At 43.8% G+C, this 20,307-nt stretch overlaps 1 protein-coding gene across 2 annotated transcripts in view; it reads right to left on the bottom strand.

Annotated features, from left to right (window-relative positions):
- Positions 1–15,542: 15,542 nt before the first annotated feature.
- The window catches only part of arhgef18b (rho/rac guanine nucleotide exchange factor (GEF) 18b), a 47,649-nt gene continuing 42,884 nt past the window's right edge, over positions 15,543–20,307 (bottom strand). The window contains exon 32 of one of the 2 annotated variants that reach the window (XM_030050395.1): positions 15,543–19,264. In XM_030050395.1, coding sequence (XP_029906255.1) covers positions 18,927–19,264 — 338 coding nt within the window. In that variant the 3' untranslated portion in view covers positions 15,543–18,926. The remainder of the gene's footprint in view (positions 19,265–20,307) is intronic. The other variant, XM_030050396.1, reaches the window with a different exon arrangement.

The following is a 20,307-nucleotide window of genomic DNA, read 5'->3' as shown; positions in this document are numbered from 1 at the left end:
ACTCATGAACGCTGTATGTGCTGCCACCTGCCCCGCTCACATGACTGTGGGCGATGTAAAGTGTGCTCTTGAGTAACCTCTAAAAGCATCCTTCCTTGAACCCAAACACCTCTAAGTGTGATTCAGCTCCATATATGGTTATGCGGTATGTGAAAAACTGGCTCCCACCGCTCCTCTGGCATTTGCCATACAAGACACAGGACTACACGCCCAACACATGATCACTCCCAAACCTCATAGAATGTGCTAATGCTGCTCAGTCAGGTGGTAATCCTCCTCATACCTCTCATACCCCGGCGGTCAGGTCTTCGTGAGAAACGCCGCCTTACAGACAAAGAGAGACATGGGCGTTGGGTGGGAATACGGTTGGCGCATTCCTGCAGGCTGGCAGGGATGAGGCAGAGAGGAAAGTACCCATCCTTCTGCGCAGAGAGCTGCTTGGGAATGTGATGCCTGGAGGCTCGCAGTTTGAAGTGGTGATCAGCAAAATTCTTGTGTTTTTTTTTTTTTTCTTGTTTGTTTTTTTTGGTGGCATCCTTGGTGCTAAGCAGTCATTTCTGTGGCGTTTTTACAGGCTTGCACTTTGCAGTTACGGCCTGCGCTGTGATGTCTTTTTCCTTTGATTTTCTGTCGAGGAAGCTGGAGTTTCTGTACTTACCTGTGTTCAGTACCAAGTTTTGGCTCTGTTTATTTTAAAACAAACTGCTGATATTCTATAAAATGCATCACCTCCGGCGTGTCAGAGGACTTTTCTCTGCAAAGACCAATCCAGTAAGTGCTGGTTAGAGCACCAAATGTTGCAAGTGCTAATGCTTCCATAAACTGGCTGTAGGTTGAATCACTGTGGCGCTTTATCAGTTAGTGATAGTGATAGTGAAACTTTCAAAAAAATGTTTGAGCTGGCTTAAAAATAGTGAAAACCCATTTGCGATTCAAAGCCACATCACGCACTCCATTAAAAAAAAAAAAAACCTTGTCTTTGTATAACTTTTGAAAAATTGCTTGCTGTACCTTTGAGCTGCAAAAGTGATTAGAAAACAGCAAAATGTTTATATGAGAAGGTCACAGATTACTACTTTAAACTAGCAAAGCGGACTTGCCTGTTCATATCTGATGCTCTGATGAACAAGCTGCGATCCATTTCCAACTCCAGTCGCCACTCACTTGAAAGGCACTGATATTTCAGCGATCTAGTTTTTGTGTTTGAACTGTAAAGCCATAAAGTTGTAACTCCTTTTAGAATTTGGCCTTTAAACTGTCATGGTCTGATGAAATACAGATATAATTGTTCCTTTTTTCATATTTATGTTGTCCTGCCGGGCCAAATGGACTCCAGCGTGCTGTTTTCAGCTCAAGTTTAATGGCGTTAATGTGGTTAAATGCTTAATTTGATTTTCTTCAAGCTCTGTCAGCACTTAATCCAGTTGTGTTTTCAAGATGTGTGAAGTGCCTGTTTTGGGCCTGCGTGGCCACAATGTGGTTTTATACTTTTAAAACAGTGAACAATGATGGAGGGAGTGGAGGATAGGAGAAGACGGAGCGGGAGGACTGTGGCCTAGACAGAGGAGTCTGACTGTATGATTGAACACTCACTAAACACTGCAACTGGGTGGCAACACTAAATCAAGCTCCTGCTCTGGGTAGATCTTTTATTATTCCTTTTTGGCAGGATGAAAATAAACTCCAACATTTATAGAATCACACCCCGAAGCCCTGTTGCGTTGACCACTGCTTGTATTTCATCGTCCTGTCCCACTCCTCCCTCCTCATTAGTCAGTCAGTCTCTCTGCTGGGACGGGACGCTTCTCTTGGGGATTATTACCGTGTTTTGAGGGGCGCATTGCATGGGTGGAATATGGTCTCAATCGAAAATGTAAAGTGCAAGTCAAAACCATTCAATCCAAATCTGCAAAATTCAAAGGCCTTTACTTTACATGGCAAAATGCACTTACAATGACCAACACACTGCAACCCACATCAGGGCTTACCTACATGTTTGGACAACAACGATGACCTCTGACCCCAAAGTGATGCAAGGATAGATGGATAAACAGATGCACATGTTGAAAGAATGAGCAAATAGATAGATAGATAGATAGATAGATAGATAGATAGATAGATAGATAGATAGATAGATAGAAATAAAATGCTGCAGACACACAAGGGTAAGAGCCATCTGGATATTTTGCATCTTGTTTGCAAGTTGAGCTCTCCATGATTTGAATATCAAATGACCTTTCCTCAGATATGTGTATTGGTGCAGCATCATGTTTTAAATATTTAAAGATAGCACCCAGTGTTCTAAATGTTTACAGGCGCTACAAACACCAAGTACTCCACTCAAAAGGTTCAACGTGACCCACATGCACCGCCACTGACTGCTTTGCCTATAAGTTGCATGAAATGATTTGTATAACAAATTACATAAAATCTGGAGCTGATGTTGTCAAACTGACACACGGGTGACATAATGCCACTGCATTGTTAAAACTTCAAAGGCCACTGTTAATTGGACGTAAACAAGCGGCTGCTCAAAAGTTTCCCCTTCTGCTGCCATGACATCATCCCTGTAACGGGCTACGTCCAGTCAAGCATGTGGACGCGGTGGTGCCAGCGCAGGCACAGGGAAGCATCAAAGATTAATTTATGGATTTTTAAACAAAATGCAGACATGCATAAAAAGATGAAACACCCCTCTCTGAAAGGGGACCTGGCACTGGACAGCGGGACGGACAGCCCGGTCAATGGGACCTATTGTAATGCAAAATGTGCAAACCCAACAATTTCAAACAGATTCAGCCGACGACACAATTAAACCACCGCGAATAAACAGACATTTGAAAGTCGGCAGGAGACAAAAGAACCTCAGAGGCCGCCAAAAGAGAGAAAAAAAAAAAAAAGCAAGAGGGAGGGAGGGAGGTGGGGAGGAGAATAAGGGCAGATAAAGAGGACAAACTGCCACAACAATCTGCGCTGAAGGATACATGGGGCATGTGGCTGTTTGTCTGCATGTGAGTTTATGTTTAAAGTGTGTGTTTGTCAGTGGTGGCCTGGTTTGGTGGTTCTGTGTGGCTGTGTGTGTGTGTGTGTGTGTGTGTGTGTGTGTGCTGGGGGGAAGAGGACAGGCAGTTACCGCTTCTTGTTAGCTCGTAAGAAAGGAGGCAGCGAGGTGGAACGGACACAGAGGTTGTACTCCGTCTCCCCACCCAAATATCGGCGTGTGTCTGCTGGCCTGAGAGCCGCAGCTGGGACCCCCGGCTGCTCCGGCCAGGGGACAAAGACGCCTTGATGAGGCCACAGCCACCTTCCCCACGGGGGCCCGGCACACGCCCCCGCAGGCTGGCTCAGGAAACCCCCACAGAGGCCGGGGGCAGATCGATACGCACCTTATGGTCACATCACAGGCGGATCTGTCGAAACTGGCCTTTGCCTGTCTCACTCAGTGGTTACATCCTGACAAATATTGTTTCCAGCCTGACCGGATGAACTTAACATGTCAGTGTGATCTTTTAGGCTACACAAGATATTGATCCTAAAGCAGCTCATAATTAAAAGCCCAGTTAAAATAAGATTCAAACCAATAGGCTGCTGCTTTGAATCACTAGACTGGCAGGGAATATCAGCATTAGCAAACTGTAGTCATATCGTGCACTTCCCAGGAGAGAATGCATGTAACTCAGTGTGAAGCGGGATGATGCTGTGGTCCTAATAGACAGCCCAGGTGGCTTGAATTTCCTTGATGTATGATGACCTTAGCCTTAATAAGGTTGTGTCAATCACCTGCTGCTTAGACGTAAAGGTCCCGGCTAGATTGATGTGACTCAATAAGGTTCTTGAGACAAGCTTGGGACAATGTGTGAGATTCTCCTCTTCATGTCCAAGTAAAGTGAAAGTAAAGCTCCTCTCGGCTGCTCAGTGAAACCTCCCCTTGGTTGAGTGAAGGCTATAAAAAAATCTGTGCGGTCAGAAATCCTGGCGATCAGCGCTCCCGGCGGCCGATCGACGCGGCGGCTGATTCCGACATGACAAGCGAGGCTATGGAGGATGAGCGAGGAGATTTATGTTTGTGTTTGTGAGTGTTGAAATAGTGTGACAGGGCTGATTAATGTGTGGTGTAGGTATCTGAGGCCGCAGACAGACAGTGAGAGAGGGGCTGGGTGTTTGTTTGTTTGTGTGTGTGTGTGTGTGTGTGTGTGTGTGTGTGTATGAGGTCAAACCACAGCAGTCACCTCAGACTGTGTGTGTTGGAGACACTGTACACTGAATTTCTAGGTGAGACTGCGGTCTGAGGATATGTGCATATTATAATGTGTGTGTATGCCTGTGTGTGTGTATGTGTGTGTGTGTGTGTCTGTGTTTGTGTCTGTGTTGATAGAGGCCATTTTAGGATTGCAATACTATTGGGGAGCCACATCTACATTTCTCATTTTCGCACAACTCTCCGTCCTCACCTGCCATGGCAACAGGCTCTAGAGGCAAACATCGTCTCTCTCTCTCTCTCTCTCTCTCTCTCTCTCTCTCTCTCTCACTCACTCACTTTCTGTCTCTCTCTCTGTCTGTCTCTCTTCACCCCAGGTTACTGCAATGTGCTTTATTGGCACCAATATGGAATGAGGAACAACATTTCTGTGTCTTCAGCCACACTCTCCGTCAAATTCAATCCATCTCATTTCATTTGTATTTTTTTGGCATGATTTGCTGAGAAACACACACAACTTCCACCACAGCTACTCCTTATTACCGGACGTTCAGCAGCTCTGACGCTCGGAGCGGAGCTGGCTGGCTGGGAAAGTGTATGAGGAGTAAACAGAGTGTGAGACAGCCAGTCAGACAGCCTAACCACTGGAGCAAACGCAGGAGCTGTCTAGTCTGAGCTGTGTGGGCCCGGGGCGACTCGGGAGCCGTGCAGGTCGGCTCACACAGCTCTCGTGGAGCCGTGACGTTTGCACACCGGGACATTAGATTGTGAGAGTTATGAGGCTCTGTCTGGGCGGAGGGCCATCCTCAAGTAAGGAGCGCTACAGGTTTGACGTACAGTCTGGAAAAAAGGTTTCGCACTCTCTGTCTTTTTAAAATGATGTCCAAATGGTCCTCTAGTAGAAAAAAAAATTAATCTCAGAGGAGTACAGTAACAGTCAAAGATAATGAACATGTGGAGAGGTGAATTTTGATCACAAAAAATGCCAGAACTTCGTCTCAAAAGTTACAATAAATGAGTTTACAGCCACAGTTTGTATAATTAAAGTTTCTTTCGAAAATGCCATAAATCATGGAATATTTGTGCAACATGAAATCCAACACTCGCAGTAAGGTCGTCAGGGTTTAGCATGTTTCATTAGTTTAATTTTTTTTTTTTTTTATGTCATATTGACTTTTTGCTTTCAGTTTCAGTTAAGTTTTAATTGGTTTTTTAAAGCAGGTTTTCTAGTTTAGTTTAGTTTTTATATTTTGATAATGCTTATTTTTAGCTTAGTTTTTATTAGTTTCACTGTTAGGTTTGGCCTTCTTGTAATATGGGGTATCTGTCAAAGGCGAGCTTCAAAAAAAGTAAGAAAAAGTCATTATTAACCCTATAAAGCCTGAACTATGAAAGAATTGGCAGAAAATTCCATTTTTTAAAAAAATTGAACCCTTTATTTAGTCCTATAACAAAATATATATATATATAAAAAAGAAAAATCAAAAAATATGTTATTACACGACCTTTCTGGTGTATGATATATGATATGTACTTGAAGTGCCAATGGTATGGTCCAGGGTGAACAGGGGAAGTGTTCAAAGGTATACAACAGTATTGATTAAACTGAAAACGAAAAACGGAATTGAAAATGTGCATCATAGATGATACAAATGGCTTTATAGGGTTAAAAAAAATCATAAACTCAAAAAAAAAAAAAAAAAAAAAAACCAAAAAACATAGCATTTTAAAAAAATGTATTCATTCGGGATAGATGACCAACCAAATAAACTGAGAGACGAGAATTATGGCAACTGTCTCGATAATTTTGGCTTATATTAGAACGTTTTGTAAACACACAGTACAGTTTCAGTTACCTTTTTTTTGTAAAGCCTCGATTTTGCTTTTATTTCATTTAGATTAAAATGTTTTTTCACATCTAGTTTTTGTTATTTCATAGTTTTGTTAACGATAACATGGCTAGCAGTCACAGTGGGATAGTGGGTGTCTTTTTTTTTTTTTTTAAATGATAGATAATGCTGATGAATTTTGGACAAAAACTTTTCAAATGCACTTTGCGTATACGACCAGAAATGAAACAGTTACCGGCTTTTAACCAAATTATCTGAAACATAGTTACACCGTTTCAAAGTTTAATGCTTAAAAATAGCAACTTAACATGTTTTTTTAAAAGTCATGGTGTATGCTAACATCATCCAAAGTCGCCTTCAGCCCGGTCATTTCTTCTGCTTCTCCTCTGTCTAACGTCATATTAGTTTCATGTTAATGGAGGCTAACCGTCGCCACTGTGTACTCAAATAAACACACAGCTTTTGTGTCTGCAGGTTCTCCCTTTACAGCACGACGTCACATTAGCGCGTTAGCCTCATTAGCCTCATTAGCTACATTAGCAGTGTTTGTACTCACCACCCAGTGTAATTACTTTATTTTTAAATTCAGCTGCCACTGAACAGGTTGTAAACGTGTTCAACATGGACAGACACCACCAGCAGACTATACCTGCCAGTAGTACCTGCTGCTTTATATAAATTGAACACTTGTGTTGTTCATTTCATGTGTTAATTTATGGCACTGGTTGAGTTATTTTACTGTTCATAGGCCACTGATAATTTAACCTGAGGTACAAAACACAGGGAGTTGATTTCAGTGTGCATTAGTGATAAGTTGGAGGACATTTCCAGATTTGAGGTAAAAAAAAAAAAAAAAGTTATAACGATGAAATAAAGAAATGGGGACAATTATAGTTTCATTTATTTTAACCAAATAGACGAGCAAAAAAACACCAGCATGTGCCAAGAATGCATATTTTACACATTCTTTTGATCATTTAACGACCATCAATCAGATATTAACCAGATAAACCTAAAATAAACTATGGTATAAAAAGCGAGAACGTGACCCTTAATTGGGTCAATAATTCGCTACTGATGGAACCCCTGTCCAGTTCAAAATAAAAGATGAATCAACATCTCTATAGGCTAATATGTTGTTGATACAGTAAAAACCTTGTCCCTTGCATGATGACTTATGTGGTCTAATGTGACAGAGAGTAAACAATTTGGAAACAATACAAGCCAAGCCAAAAAAGACAAAAAAAAAAAAAAAAAAAAGGGCATGGCAAGTGCGTTCTGCTCGCTCGGGCTTTCTGTGCACAACGAGATATAACACTGATAATATGCTTAAATTGGGGACATTTCCAGGGACAGGTCATCCAAAACGGGGACTGTCCCCAGAAACCGGGGATGTCTGGTCACCGTAATTAGTGAGCATTTCATGTTTTCAGCACATTTTAAAAATAATGCAACAATACCAAAAAACCGTGATAATTTTGTCATGATGTCATAATTTTGAATTTTCATGTATACACTGAGCTCTGTGGTATGACGGACCGTCTACACAAGTCCATTTTCCTTTGTCTTTCCCTGCATAACATTATGAGCTGGATCTTTATCAGTTTTGAATTTATTTGTTTGTTTATTTGAAGGAGACAAGCTCAAATATCATTCGCATCACATGAGTTACTACAGCTCCTGCATGTCACAATGCTCAGAGAGTGTTTGTGTATAAATAAAGCTCGCTGCTTTAATTATGGACACTTGATGTTAGGACACTTGGCATGTGAGGGACTGTGGTTTACAGTTTGGTTCGAGTCCACAATGTTTAAAAAGAAATGATGAAACGCCTTAAAACACAAGCACAGATGTATTTGAGCAGCATGTATTTTAAATCCATGCACAATGATCCGTGTTAGCTTTTTTGTTTTTTTATGGGCGGGCATGATCAACCCCATGTGCTTAAATCAGGTTTAGCACAATTCATCTCACAGCCAAAAGACATTAGTACAATTGCCCATATCATTAACATTAAGGTGCTGCTGTGCCACAAAGGCTTGACATGGAAGGGTGATAATGTAATCAGTCTGTAATAGAGAGGCCCTGTGTGTGTGTGTGTGTGTGTGTGTGTGTGTGTGTATGTGTGTGTTTGTGCATGCATGCTCCCAGAGGTTTTTAGGACTTGTTCAAACAACATTTAACCGCCTCTCTCTCTCTCTCTCTCTCTCTCTCTCCCTCTCTCTCCTCCAGATGAATTGTGCAGCTTCTATTTTTGACAGTGTGTACGCAGGCAAGACCTGTGGCTTCGACAAAGAGGGAGAGAAATGTGAGCATTGTGACAGGAGCGCGCTCTCAGGCTTGCCAGCATTTGGCCACAGTAATAGCTGTTTACACAATGGAATAATTACCCAGTAAATTGCAGGGGGAAGAAAGCGGAGAGGAGAGGAGAGAAAGAAGAGTGAGGAGAGAAGAGGAGAGGAGGAAAAGAGACAAGAGGAGAGGAGCGGTGAGGAGAGGAGAGGAGAGATGAGGAGGAAAAGAGACAAGAGGAGAGGAGAGGAGAGGAGAGATGAGGAGGAAAAGAGACAAGAGGAGAGGAGAGGAGAGGAGAGGAGAGGAGAGGAGAGATGAGGAGGAAAGCTGCCACAGATGAGGGGAATGGAGAGCCATGTTGGCAGGCAGGCAGGCAGTGGACTTGACAGTCAGAGAGTTGATTGTTCAACATTCAGGCCTTTGATGAGCCACTGCACAGTTCTGTGTGTTTACTGCCGTAGGGCTGACTGTAACACACACACACACACACACACACACACACATGCAAAGACAAACCTTAGCTATTTTAATGCAATTTGCCTTCAAATTCAAATTCCAATGTGCCCATAAATGGCTTGCATCAGGAAGCTGGGATATCTGTCCTATCGATGCGACCAGCCCACGCCTTCATGAATGTGCTGCAAGCCTCTCCGGCAAATGGCATTTTTAAGATGCTCTGCCCACTCTCGCTTTCATCCCCTCACAGAGATGGGAGGACCATCTGGAGTATGCACTTTGCAAGAAGAGCCGTTGTGAGGCCCTGTCACGTCACAAAGTCAACAGGAGGACAGTTTCATTCAGAGAAAAAGTACACAAAGCTTTGTCCCCCGACGGGCCGACGAGCCCCCGCCGTGGGCAGAGGGAGTGGACACGGCAGACACCGCGCGGCCGACATTCCAGGCAAGCCGGGCATACTTGCTCTCGTGTGGTACAAAAAAGATAGATTTCTCATCCTATTTGTCACAAAGCCACAGTAAAGCCTTTTGTGTTGGGAAGCAGTGGGATTTTTCTTTTACATAATTGCGACTTCCTGCTATTCTCATTAATAAAACAGAGATAAATTCCCAGTTGGGTTGAAGTGAGGCTCAAAAGAGGGGGGCTGCTGAAGGTAGGGGTGGCATGGAAGGGTTTGATATGCTGCCTGAGGTGACACAGATACACTCATGCACATGCACACACACACACGCACATGCACACACCACTACAAAGCCCCCCTGCTTCTCCAATCAAAAGCCCCCCCACCCCACAAGAAAAAAAAAAAAAAAAACTTCAAAAGCATTTTCCACAGCCTGGCAAGCCCTCAGAGCTGGAGTGTAGCAGATGTAAATCTGCCCCCCAGCACATGTACATACACACCCACACATGCACACATACACACACACACACACACACAGAGACACATCAAATCAACATTATGAAAATCAGCCATGTATGTTGTGCATCTGTGTGGGTGTATGGATGCATGCACTTGTGTCTGTGTGCATGCGCGTGTGAGTGTATGGGTGCACGCCTGTGTGTGTGTGTGTGTGTGTGTGTGAGAAGACCCCGGCTGCTGCATCCTGTTTGGTCGATCACTTCAGATGAGATGTGACACTGGGATGAATAATACAATAGAGAGATACTCGGACGTGTCAGCAGCATCTGCCTCCGTCTGGGGTCGACGTGTGTCATCCTCCCTCCTCCCTCCTCATTCAGAGCTGCACACAGGGGCTTATAGAAAACTAATGAAGCAGACACACACTATATTAACACACGCACACACACACACTTACGTACGCACGTGCACACGCTCACACATGCTCAGACAGACGCATAGCGCAGACTGGATGAGCTCAGACCGTGATCGGCATCTCATGTTAGATTCCTCAAATTCCCTGAAGACCCAGACTTGCTCTTCAGGCTCAGAGAACAGATTCGAAAAGGGCAGGAGACGCAGGAGAGAAGGTTCACTCCACGTCGTGAGCAAGAGCACAACTCTAAGTGGTTTACGGTGAGGCCGTAAAGCAGAGTTGATGGTTGCTGGCTGCTTTGTTGAGGGCTGCTGAACAACTGGAGTGAGTTTGTTGTTATTTTCAAAGAAGGCGATGGCCAACTGCAGCGCTCTGATTGGCCGTCACACGACGTTTCCCCGGAGGGACGAGAAGATAATTAAAACAGGAGAGAGGGGTAACACGGAAATAAATGAGAAACCCTATGGAGGGGAAGGAGAGCAGAGGAGGAGGCAGTGAGGAGGGAGGAAGAGGGGAGATGTGCTGCACTGGAACAATAGAGCACTCTTCTGTTGTTAGTGGTTGAACAGGTTTTTGTGCACGTTACAGTCGATGAGTGTGCTTTCACAGAGGCTTTTCTCATATTATGATATTATCCAACTTAATGCACTTGAAGACACGTTGCCAAGGTCCATGACGGGAAAATGGTCTGAAATAAGACCCGCAGACAAAAAACAAACAAATGAAAAGCTGTGTGTGTACGTACATGTGGGTGCTGGTGTACATATGTGTGTGTGTGTGTGTGTGTGTGCTGGCATGTGGAGTATGTGTATGTGTGTGTGCATGTGTGTGTACCCAACTGTGATTACACTTGCAAATAGTTTCCCCTCAGTTGCATAAGCGTAGTTAGGACTGTAGAGGCAGATCTGTGAAAAGAGTTAAAAGGTGAACCTGACAGAGTGGATATTGGAGCACTGTGTGTGTGTGTGTGTGTGTGTGTGTGTGTTCAGCATTTCAGTTTGTAGATCAGCAGACTGGCAGTAGGATGTGATGTTGGAGCTCAGTGTTACTGGCATGAGAGCAACACACCATGTTAATCTCAATCAGACGTCTGAACATCACATCTAGTTGAGGTTGGCTGCACCTTTACTTGGCTGCACAAAGACCTTCTTTCTTTCTTTCTTTCTTTCTTTCTCGCTTTCTTTCTTGCTTTTTACTAGCTTTTTTCTTTTTTTCTTGCCTTTCTCTGCTGTACACCCATTGACTCACACAAAAACAACCAGCTTTGTCTTATTTTGGTGTTTGTGTTGCAGCAGTTAGTGGCCTTTTGGTCTTTTGGCAGCGTCCTCACGTCTCCCCCGCCCCCCTCCTCTCCACAACAACAGCAGCCAGCCAGCCAGCCCTGCCAGTTCCGGTGGGAGTCTGGCGACTGCTCCGTTCCAGCTCCTAAATCAGAGAGGCTGTGTTTAGATCCCCCCCGCAGAGCAGCGCTGGCCTCCCGAAGAGCTCCAATGAGCTCCGCTCTCCTCTCCGAGATGAAAGAAGAAAGCGCTGGAGCTGGGCTGAGGAAGCCATAAGCTGTTACTCACGCCCCAGTTTGCCCATTTGGAGCCGCAGCGCTCCTCTTCTCCTGACTAGGCAGCCTGTCTGTTGGGCTTTCGAGAAAACACTCTCTCCTTTCTCCTGCTCCAGCTGACACATCAGCTACTATTACATGCAAGAAAAAGATTAACAGAGATAGAAAATGTTGTGGTGGTTTTGTACTTGTAGAGATAACTCAGGACACATACAGAGAAAGAATGCCTTTTGTGGCCAAAATAAACTACTTCTGTCTACTTTTGATGACCGTGCATTGGCCCTGCCGGAGTAAAGTGCATGGCTACAGGCTGTGTTCTTCGAAAGGGACAACAAAAGCTCTTAGAGAACTCCTTGAGAGGTTTAAGTGCACTATCGACTCAAGTGCATCTGCTTCACCTGGCTTACCTAAAGCCTAGAGCACTTTCTCCACTCACAGTGCATTAACAGTACACCCCCCCTCCCTCGACGTTTTACTATGAGTACTTTACGTCACTATCTGTATTTACTATCAGGCTGCTTTCTCTTGCGCTTTTCCACTGTTTGAATCCAACAACAATCTTTTCTTGTCCCAATTCCCATCTCTTAAAAGAAGTGTGCACCCACCAAAAATATTATCCAGTGTTTGGCTTCGAGTTTCAGGAACAACTTTGATAATGGCACAAAACTGTGCACGAACCCTCCATTCGCTCTGTCCAAGAGGAAACTTAGCAACTTAAATTGCCCACATCTTCACATTCTGAGATGGAGAGGGTTTTCCATGCTCGCTGCCAGCAGGCTATTTGTCTTGGCATCAGTCGTGTTTGACTTTAAGTGCTAAAAATGTGTGTGCAAGTGTGTGTGAATGTGCTTGTGTGTGTGTTTGTGCGGGGAATTCTTTCTCCATCTTTGCAACTGCCTCAGAGACCTCCCACACAGCATCGGCCTTGAACAATTGCATCCTGAAATAGAAATGAAAAATGTGAGTTGGCTGATGGCTGCGGGGCACAGATGAGGCGTGGTATTTACCCAACAATGCAGAATATTAGTGCAGATTGAGAATAACCTTTGATTTGTTGATCGTATAATGAAACGGTGAAGCAGGGACCTTGTTAGCGAGTTGCTGCCACTCCTATTACAAGCTTTACGCAAATGCTTTAATCCCAGGAGGGGAATAGAAAAATAACTTCCATTCATTAAACTGTTTCTTAAACCGAGGGTAAAACTCTTAAATCAACCAAAAATTTGTCTTCATAAATCTCAGCTAAGCTGGTTGTTGATTCATCTGAAGTCATGATGAATCACTGCTGCGCTGCTAGATGAGAATCGAACTTGTTTACTCTTCTCAGGAGCCGGTCGATCCTCCACAATGGCTGCATTCAGCATTTCCTGATTCGGAATAATGAGCGCATCGACGCGAGGGGGGGTAAAACTGGACCGGCGAGGCGATGACCTGGCCGCAGGTGACTGCAAAATGCAAATCCCGGGAGCACAAAGCATGAGTCAGCACGAAGCACACTTCCTTTATAATCCATCTCCCCCCTTTCAATTCACCTGAGGCGCCTCCTCTGGCAGAACAATAGCATCCACCTGATCTGATTTCTCGCCGGTATAAACCTGTGCTGCGGAGGCCTTTTCACCGTTGCCCCCGCACAGGGACGCCCATTGTTGATTCAAGATGGAAGATCAGTTAAGCAGGTTGGAGGAACAATGCATCTCATTCATTCATCGCAGAACTATGAACCCAGCTTGTTGCCATCCCCCAAACCGGCCCACAACAACTCGATCTAAGTTTACTTTGCAACCCATAAAACGGAAAACACCTCTGCCACAGGCGCTGTTGCCAGGGGAGACACACTCTTGACATTTATTGCAGGCCATAGATCTTTACTGTTCTGCAGGCATCTATCTCTGATAAAGGCCACAACCTGAAAAGTCAAAATCCCTTATCTTGAAGCTTCTTAAACGCCTTTCCCAGAGTGTACCCCGGCCTGCCAAGGAGGTTACGTAAGCAGAGTTTGTAGAAGTCAAAGCAGCCGGCGAGTTGGCTCGACTGAGAGCCGTTTTACTGCCGGCTATCTCTTCATAATCACCTTGGGTGTTAGCGGCAGAGTAACGGATAGAGTGCGCTTTGTGCCTTTTCAACAAGAGGATCTTTGTGTCAGTCAGGAGCGGTGAAACAACACTCAGGTCATCAGTTTAGGTGCAGATAAGCAGCCGTGCAGCACATTCCTCTGTCACATCACCCACACAGACACAAGCTGGAGGATGCGGTCTGGTGAAGAGGCAGCGCTGGTGCTCAGTGCCATCCCCATGTGCTCTGCCCGGTTACGCTTGCCAAGATAAACTCTGTCCCAATCTGCACGGTCCCGAGGGCTGGAAAAGCTGTAGGATTTGCATGTAACGGCAAACCAAATGGAAACCAACTGTTGTAACTGACAATCACCCTAAAATTTGGCTCAGCGTTTTATAAGTCTGCAGGGATGTCTGTCCGACTGTCTGTCTCTGTGTTGCATCCTTTGTTTGTTTAGCTTTGCGGTGAGAAGAGCCTCCGACACAGAATTACAGCAGTCCTGACTTCCTACAAATTGCACCACATAATATGCCTCTGAGCACCGAGGAGGCATGGATGAGAGAGGAAGAGACGAGGAGGGAGAGACTCGAAATGAGCGGAGCGCTGCGAGGAGAAGAAGGCGGGAGGGAGGAGACGGAAACAAAGAGCGAGTAAATGCAGCTTCCCTCCACAGGGCACAGCAGCCTGGAAAAATAATTGTTGAAAGGAGACAGAGGAAAGCCACTAATGACAGCGGACAATAAAACTGGCCACTACTGTAGCGTCTTCCCAGTCAGAATAACAATAACACAGGAACTGGGCTGCCTTCGTGTTAGAGAGGGCTACAAAGGGATTAAACAGCCCCAACCGCAGCACCTGAAAATAGACCTTTGTCTGGCAATGACTGCTATCAGGCTGCGTAAACACAGGGTCAACAGCTCTGTTGCTGCACCTACACACACAGGGATGGCTAAAGTCCGAGCTAAATGGGTGGTCAGGATTATTTTGATGAGCAATGAACAGGGATCTAAATAATGAGGCGGAATTACATGTTACATGCGCATGTGGTACTTGCTGAGAGAAAAAACAAGAGACCAAAATCCTTGTAAATACAACTTAACTTGTTTGGGAATAATTCATGGCGTGCTTGACGTTTACCCCAAACAGTAATATTCCAAATATGAAGCTATGACTAAAACGCTCAAATGGCAACAATTAAGTCAATAAATACAACAAGTCAATTTCAAGCCTTTTTTTTTTTATTACTAAAGTTCAGATTTCTCTAAGGCAGCAGAGTTGTGTCCACAGGTCTCTCTAATGTCTTGCGGTGAATAAAATAAAATGGTACAAAAATCTTTTTTTTTTTCGCTGTGTGCTACAAATGTCATTAGACAGCTCTTGGTAAATAAAAGTTCACAGACAATAACAATATGCATTATAAACATTCATTTTCCCCTTCAAGTATGCTACTATCCAAAGTGACTAGTGTAAATTGGCGGAGGAAATGAAATATGTTCAGGATTATTTACATGTTACAGGTCCAATATATGCAAGTGTGTGTGTGTGCAAAACACACAGCTGGAACCAAGTCAGCTAGGAGCGCTCCCATGTGTTTTTGGCGGCAAGCACGCGCACATACACACTCACATATACATGCACACGCACAGTGATGTGACTAACTGGCTCCCGAGTTTAAGACAGCACAGAGTTAAGCGGTTCAGTACAGCGAGGGGATGTTTAAGACTCGAGTTAATCTGAACGGTGGCACTGACTGGCAGCGTCCGTCTCTACTGTCAACATCCACAGATTTAAAAAAAAAAAAAAAAAAAAAAAAAAAGGTCCTGTACCTGTGAGTAGAAATGGGTAAAGTGCTCTCGTACTGCTTTTTTTTTTTTTTACTGTTGTTTAACATCTCATCCCAAAGCTCATTAAAGGAGACACTTTTCAGAAGCCTTCACACACTTTGAACTGTCACAACATGAAAAACACTTCATTAAAATTTTATAAGGTTCCACCCACCCCCCCCAAAAAAACCATGGAGTGTGTTTACATGCATATTAATATTCCAATGTTATTCGCAATGCTCAAGTGTTGCGTTTAAGGGCGGGTGTGTATAAATAACATTATCCCTTCTACAATAGCCCTGAATCAAGATCAGATGCGGTTAGGGAGAAACTCAAACATGGATGTGACAGTATTAAGAAGACAGAGGCAGGTCAACACCTTTTTTCCATTTGTTGTTGAGTTTTGTTTATGGTCTTTCATGGTCATATTAAGAATAGCGTTCATCCATGTCTACAGGAATATTTGTGATGTATGAGGCTGCATATAGACAGCAAATCCCAAATGAACCAGGACATGAGCTATTGTCTGGAATACAGTATGCATGTAATGTAAACACACTCGTCACTGACTCTCATTGGACGGGGTGTTTTTACAGTTTTACTTATTTTACATGAGATACCACTTCATTGTCTAGTACCATCACAGTGTCAGAAACCTTTCACATTAAGAACACGGTGTGGAACCCAACCGATTGAACGTCTCTTTGGTTAACCAACTGAAACGAGTGGATGATTTTTTTTTTTTCAACACAACTGCTAAATGATGTAGGTGAAATATCTGTGTTAGTCATCGTAAGAGTACCAGAGACACAAGAGACAGCGCACCCTGACTTCAATGCTACATCAGCACAGATTAGGATATTAAATATGCGTACCTTCATTTTCAGCTCATTTATATCTCAGCACTGACATGATTGTGGGGCCACATCTCCCAGGCATACAGCATTGTACATACACATCCATGTGTGTATTGTGCTTAGTATATTTACACATGTATGCACAAACATTTGGCCAGTGGTAATATCTGATTCATGTTCTTAGTAACGCATTACATGGAAGCGGCCAGTGCGGAAGAGATCACATATGTACAGAATATACATAACAAATGCAAAGTCAATGACAGAAATGCTCAGAAAATCTGCTCAAGCTCACACTAGGTGAATGGTCACCGCTTGAGCCCAAACTCGTCTGGACAAGGACACACACACAAAAAAACAACTTGTAGATTCCCACGAGAAATGCAAAGTTCTTCTGTGATGCTTTTGCCCAAAACATTAACTTGTCACCTACTTGGTGATTTGTAAGTATCAACACAGGCTCGTGGTATGTACAGACAAAAAGATGAAAGCAGAAATGCTGGAAAACAGATGACTGTGGTTCTTGCTGTGGGATCGCTGCAGCCGTCAGAGCACCACCTGTCTGTCAGGCACAAGATGATTTAAGACCCGGCTAATGAAATGTCATCGGCGATCACATAAACACAGTGTCAATGAGACCTTGGGGCTTCAATTAAAACTGACATCCTAAAGCAGGTCGGTATATCTCAAAGATATACCGACCTGCCGCAGCTGACTTGTTCTGGTGCTGTGTAATATGTCATGTCAGCAAAATAAGCTCCATTTGCAGGAGTTCTCAAAAACTCCACCTATCATTCGCACAAACTTTATTACCTGGCTTACGGGAAAACCTTGGGGCTTTCTTGGACTCATTTCAAACGGGTTGAACCGGGGAGTTCATAAACTTTAAAATGCTTCAATTATCGACACAACACAACCTACGTGTTTGTCCTGGGGATCTACAGAATATGCTTTATGTTTATAGGCCAGAGAGAGAGAAAACCAGTATGATATATGGTACACGTCAGCAGCTTTTAAGAACAAGTGTTCTCTGAGCACTATCTGAGTAAAGAGACGTTTTTTCCTTTGTATAAGAAGCTACATAGGGGCTCGTTTAAGCTCAGGAACAAAATGGTTGGGACTTGATTGATTAGATGATTAAAACTGTGGCCTCACTGTCTGTAGTCCACTTTTTGTACTAATCTGTTTAATCCTAGCCATTTTCTGTTGGGAATAATAAATAAATTCATTGGACTAATTAGTGCAAAAGCACCAAGTTATATTTTATACTGTTATCATGATAGATTTTAATATTTTCAGCCCATATTAACTTACATGATGTACTCTGCTGTGATCATTACTCATGCTCCGTTGATAGCTCATTAGCCCACATTAATTTCTCTAGGGAGTTTAGCTGTCCGGAAAAGCTGAAGCATTTAAAAGGCAAATGTACCCCTAAAACTAACGAGCTGCTGCATGAATGGCTACAAGAATAAGACAGTAGTTCTTGATTGAAATGAAATAAGACATTCTTAATTTTTAGAAAAAAAAAATGTCTACTACTAACCCATTGACCAAATCCAAGTCATGTTTCACCATCAGTGGCAATGCTAATATTCTGCACTCCAGTGTTTTAGCCTTCTGGAATAAGAATGATTAAGAAGAAGAAAAAAATGAATAAAATGAACCTTCACAATATCGACAACTGTACAACCAAGCAATACAGATTCAGTCCATACAAGTTCATTCATTTGTCTGGAATGGAGTATTTACACTGTGCAAAAGAAACATCTCGTCACAAACATCAAGCAGAGGCTGTTCTCCTGGTAAGAGTTGGACCACCTCGGGTTTCCATGTCCGTAAGAAGCAGATGGCCCGCTCTGAACACAAGTACCAGGTCCTCCTTTTCTCCATGTTGTCACAAACCAGCCTGACTGGTGCTTCAGGCTTCTTGAAATGGACCCAACAGTGTTTCTTTTACAATGTTCCTTCTGGACTCGCAGCCAAATCCACCGGTCTCAGTCCTTCACTCAGCTCTGTCTTTGGATTGGTTTTACTTCATTCAACCTTCACATGTTATAAAAAGCCTTCATTTCACCAAAGCTTACCCCTTCATACTTGTCAGCACTTGCTACTGAGTTTAGGAATAAAACTGTAAAAATTTATAAAAGAAGCAGTGCTCGTGTAAAGGGAAGATGCAGTGGAGGGGTTAAAATATATGCTCTTCTATCAGGGAATGGTTTGATTCTAAAATGACATCTCAAAAAATGAATTGTGAGTTTTTTTTCTTTCTGTGTGAGCCAGTAAAGCTCTGCCAAAGGCCTGCCCTCTGCTCCCTGCCATGGACCACTGAAACCACTTCAATTCTGGAGGTTTTATCTGGTCAAACCTAAGAAACAACTCAGCCTCCACAGATTGAGGTGAGGCATTTTGTTACCACACTGAACACAACCGGAGCCAGCTAACTGTTTGCAAGTAGCTCCGCGGAATGGACTGCATGGCTGATCGGGGACCAGCTTTGGAGAGAGGAGAACATCCTTTTTTGTGATCAGTGATTAATCTGAGTGCAGTGGACTGTAGCATGCGCTTAGAAGAAGATGACGTCTTCCTTGTTGAGGTCCTCTGTGGTGGTCCTGTAGGGAGGGGGCATGCTGTGGCTGTGGCTGAGCCCGTGGACATGGACCTGCAGCTGGGGCTGAGAGTTGGGACTGAGGCCCTGGAGCTGGAGATGGGGCGGGAAGTGGAGCGAGTTCTGGCTCTGTGAGTGGAGAGGGTTGAGGATTTGGGTGGGAGGCTGAGCTGGGGGCTGAGTGTGGGACTGGGCAGGAGGAATGGGGGGCTTCTGAACACAGGGGGGGTGGGAGGTGATGGTGGAAGTGGACAACTGGCTGTCTGGTCCAATGTTGTCTGGAGGACTAAGTGAATCTGGAAGAGATGGACAGCAGAAGACATCAGGTGGTTAAAGACTCTCCCAGCTAGCAGTATAAAGACCCCAGTATACTTGCTAAAGAGTAGAACTTTTGGGGCAAAAGAGATGTCTTGCAAGAACCTGTGACTTCAGGAGAAGCATTGGTTTGAGTTCTTTGGTGTTCTCTGCGCAAGCCCCCTTGGCCAAACTTTGTCTGATGTCTTTTGTTCTTCAACTTTTCCCCCACCGCAGTTGGTCCAAATTCTGTTGAATTTCCTTGTTAAAAGTTTTATTTTTATATATTGTTCCAAGCATATGACTGTTGCTCAAGAATGCAGGTAGTAAATGATTTAATAGTTAGTTTCATATAGTTTCACCAACTGCCACATAAAATAGTCTATGGAATTGTCCTGTAATTGTAAAGTAGGTTAAAACCGCGTTCCATACTGAACTCATACGGGACACATTTTTTCCGTGTCTTTGAGAATCAATTCAGTGAATGTGAATGGAGAGCTGCCTAGATGTGCGTTTGAATTGTTAAATGTATGAGATACAAAGCCTGTCTCTCTGTGTCCTCAGTCTGTCTGTTCCACTACCCCAAACCAAATATGCGCCTGTCTCTTCACCCCGAGGACATGGAGTTCTTGATGACTACTGTATACTGACAACAGTGTTTTCTGACATGTTTCGTTAGTGCTTCTTTCAGTGTTTCTTCTCAAGCCTTTCCAAGTATAATACTCTGTTTAGAGATCAAAGTGGCTGTATGGGCTGTATGAGCAAATGAGTAAGTGACATTGCCATGTTTGGAGGCTTGTGTTGCTGGGCTAAATGCTAAGTTGGTAGAGGTGGGACAGTGTTCGCACCGCAGTAAATCCTTGCCAGAACAAGTGAATTCTGCAAATACCATGCCTTCCTTACTTTACAATGAACACATGATATGACAGAGTGAAGATGTGTCAGCTTTGCAAGAGCACAGCTTAACTCTGCAATGTTTTAGTAAAGCAATCTTGTCATTAAAACCCTCATTTTTTTCTGCTCAGACATGTTGCCTGCACACAGT

Source organism: Myripristis murdjan, chromosome 4 (assembly GCF_902150065.1).
Source record: "Myripristis murdjan chromosome 4, fMyrMur1.1, whole genome shotgun sequence".
Taxonomy (NCBI): domain Eukaryota; kingdom Metazoa; phylum Chordata; class Actinopteri; order Holocentriformes; family Holocentridae; genus Myripristis; species Myripristis murdjan.
The sequence above is the reverse complement of the archived record's forward strand: the minus strand, read 5'-3'. Positions and strand labels throughout refer to the sequence as shown.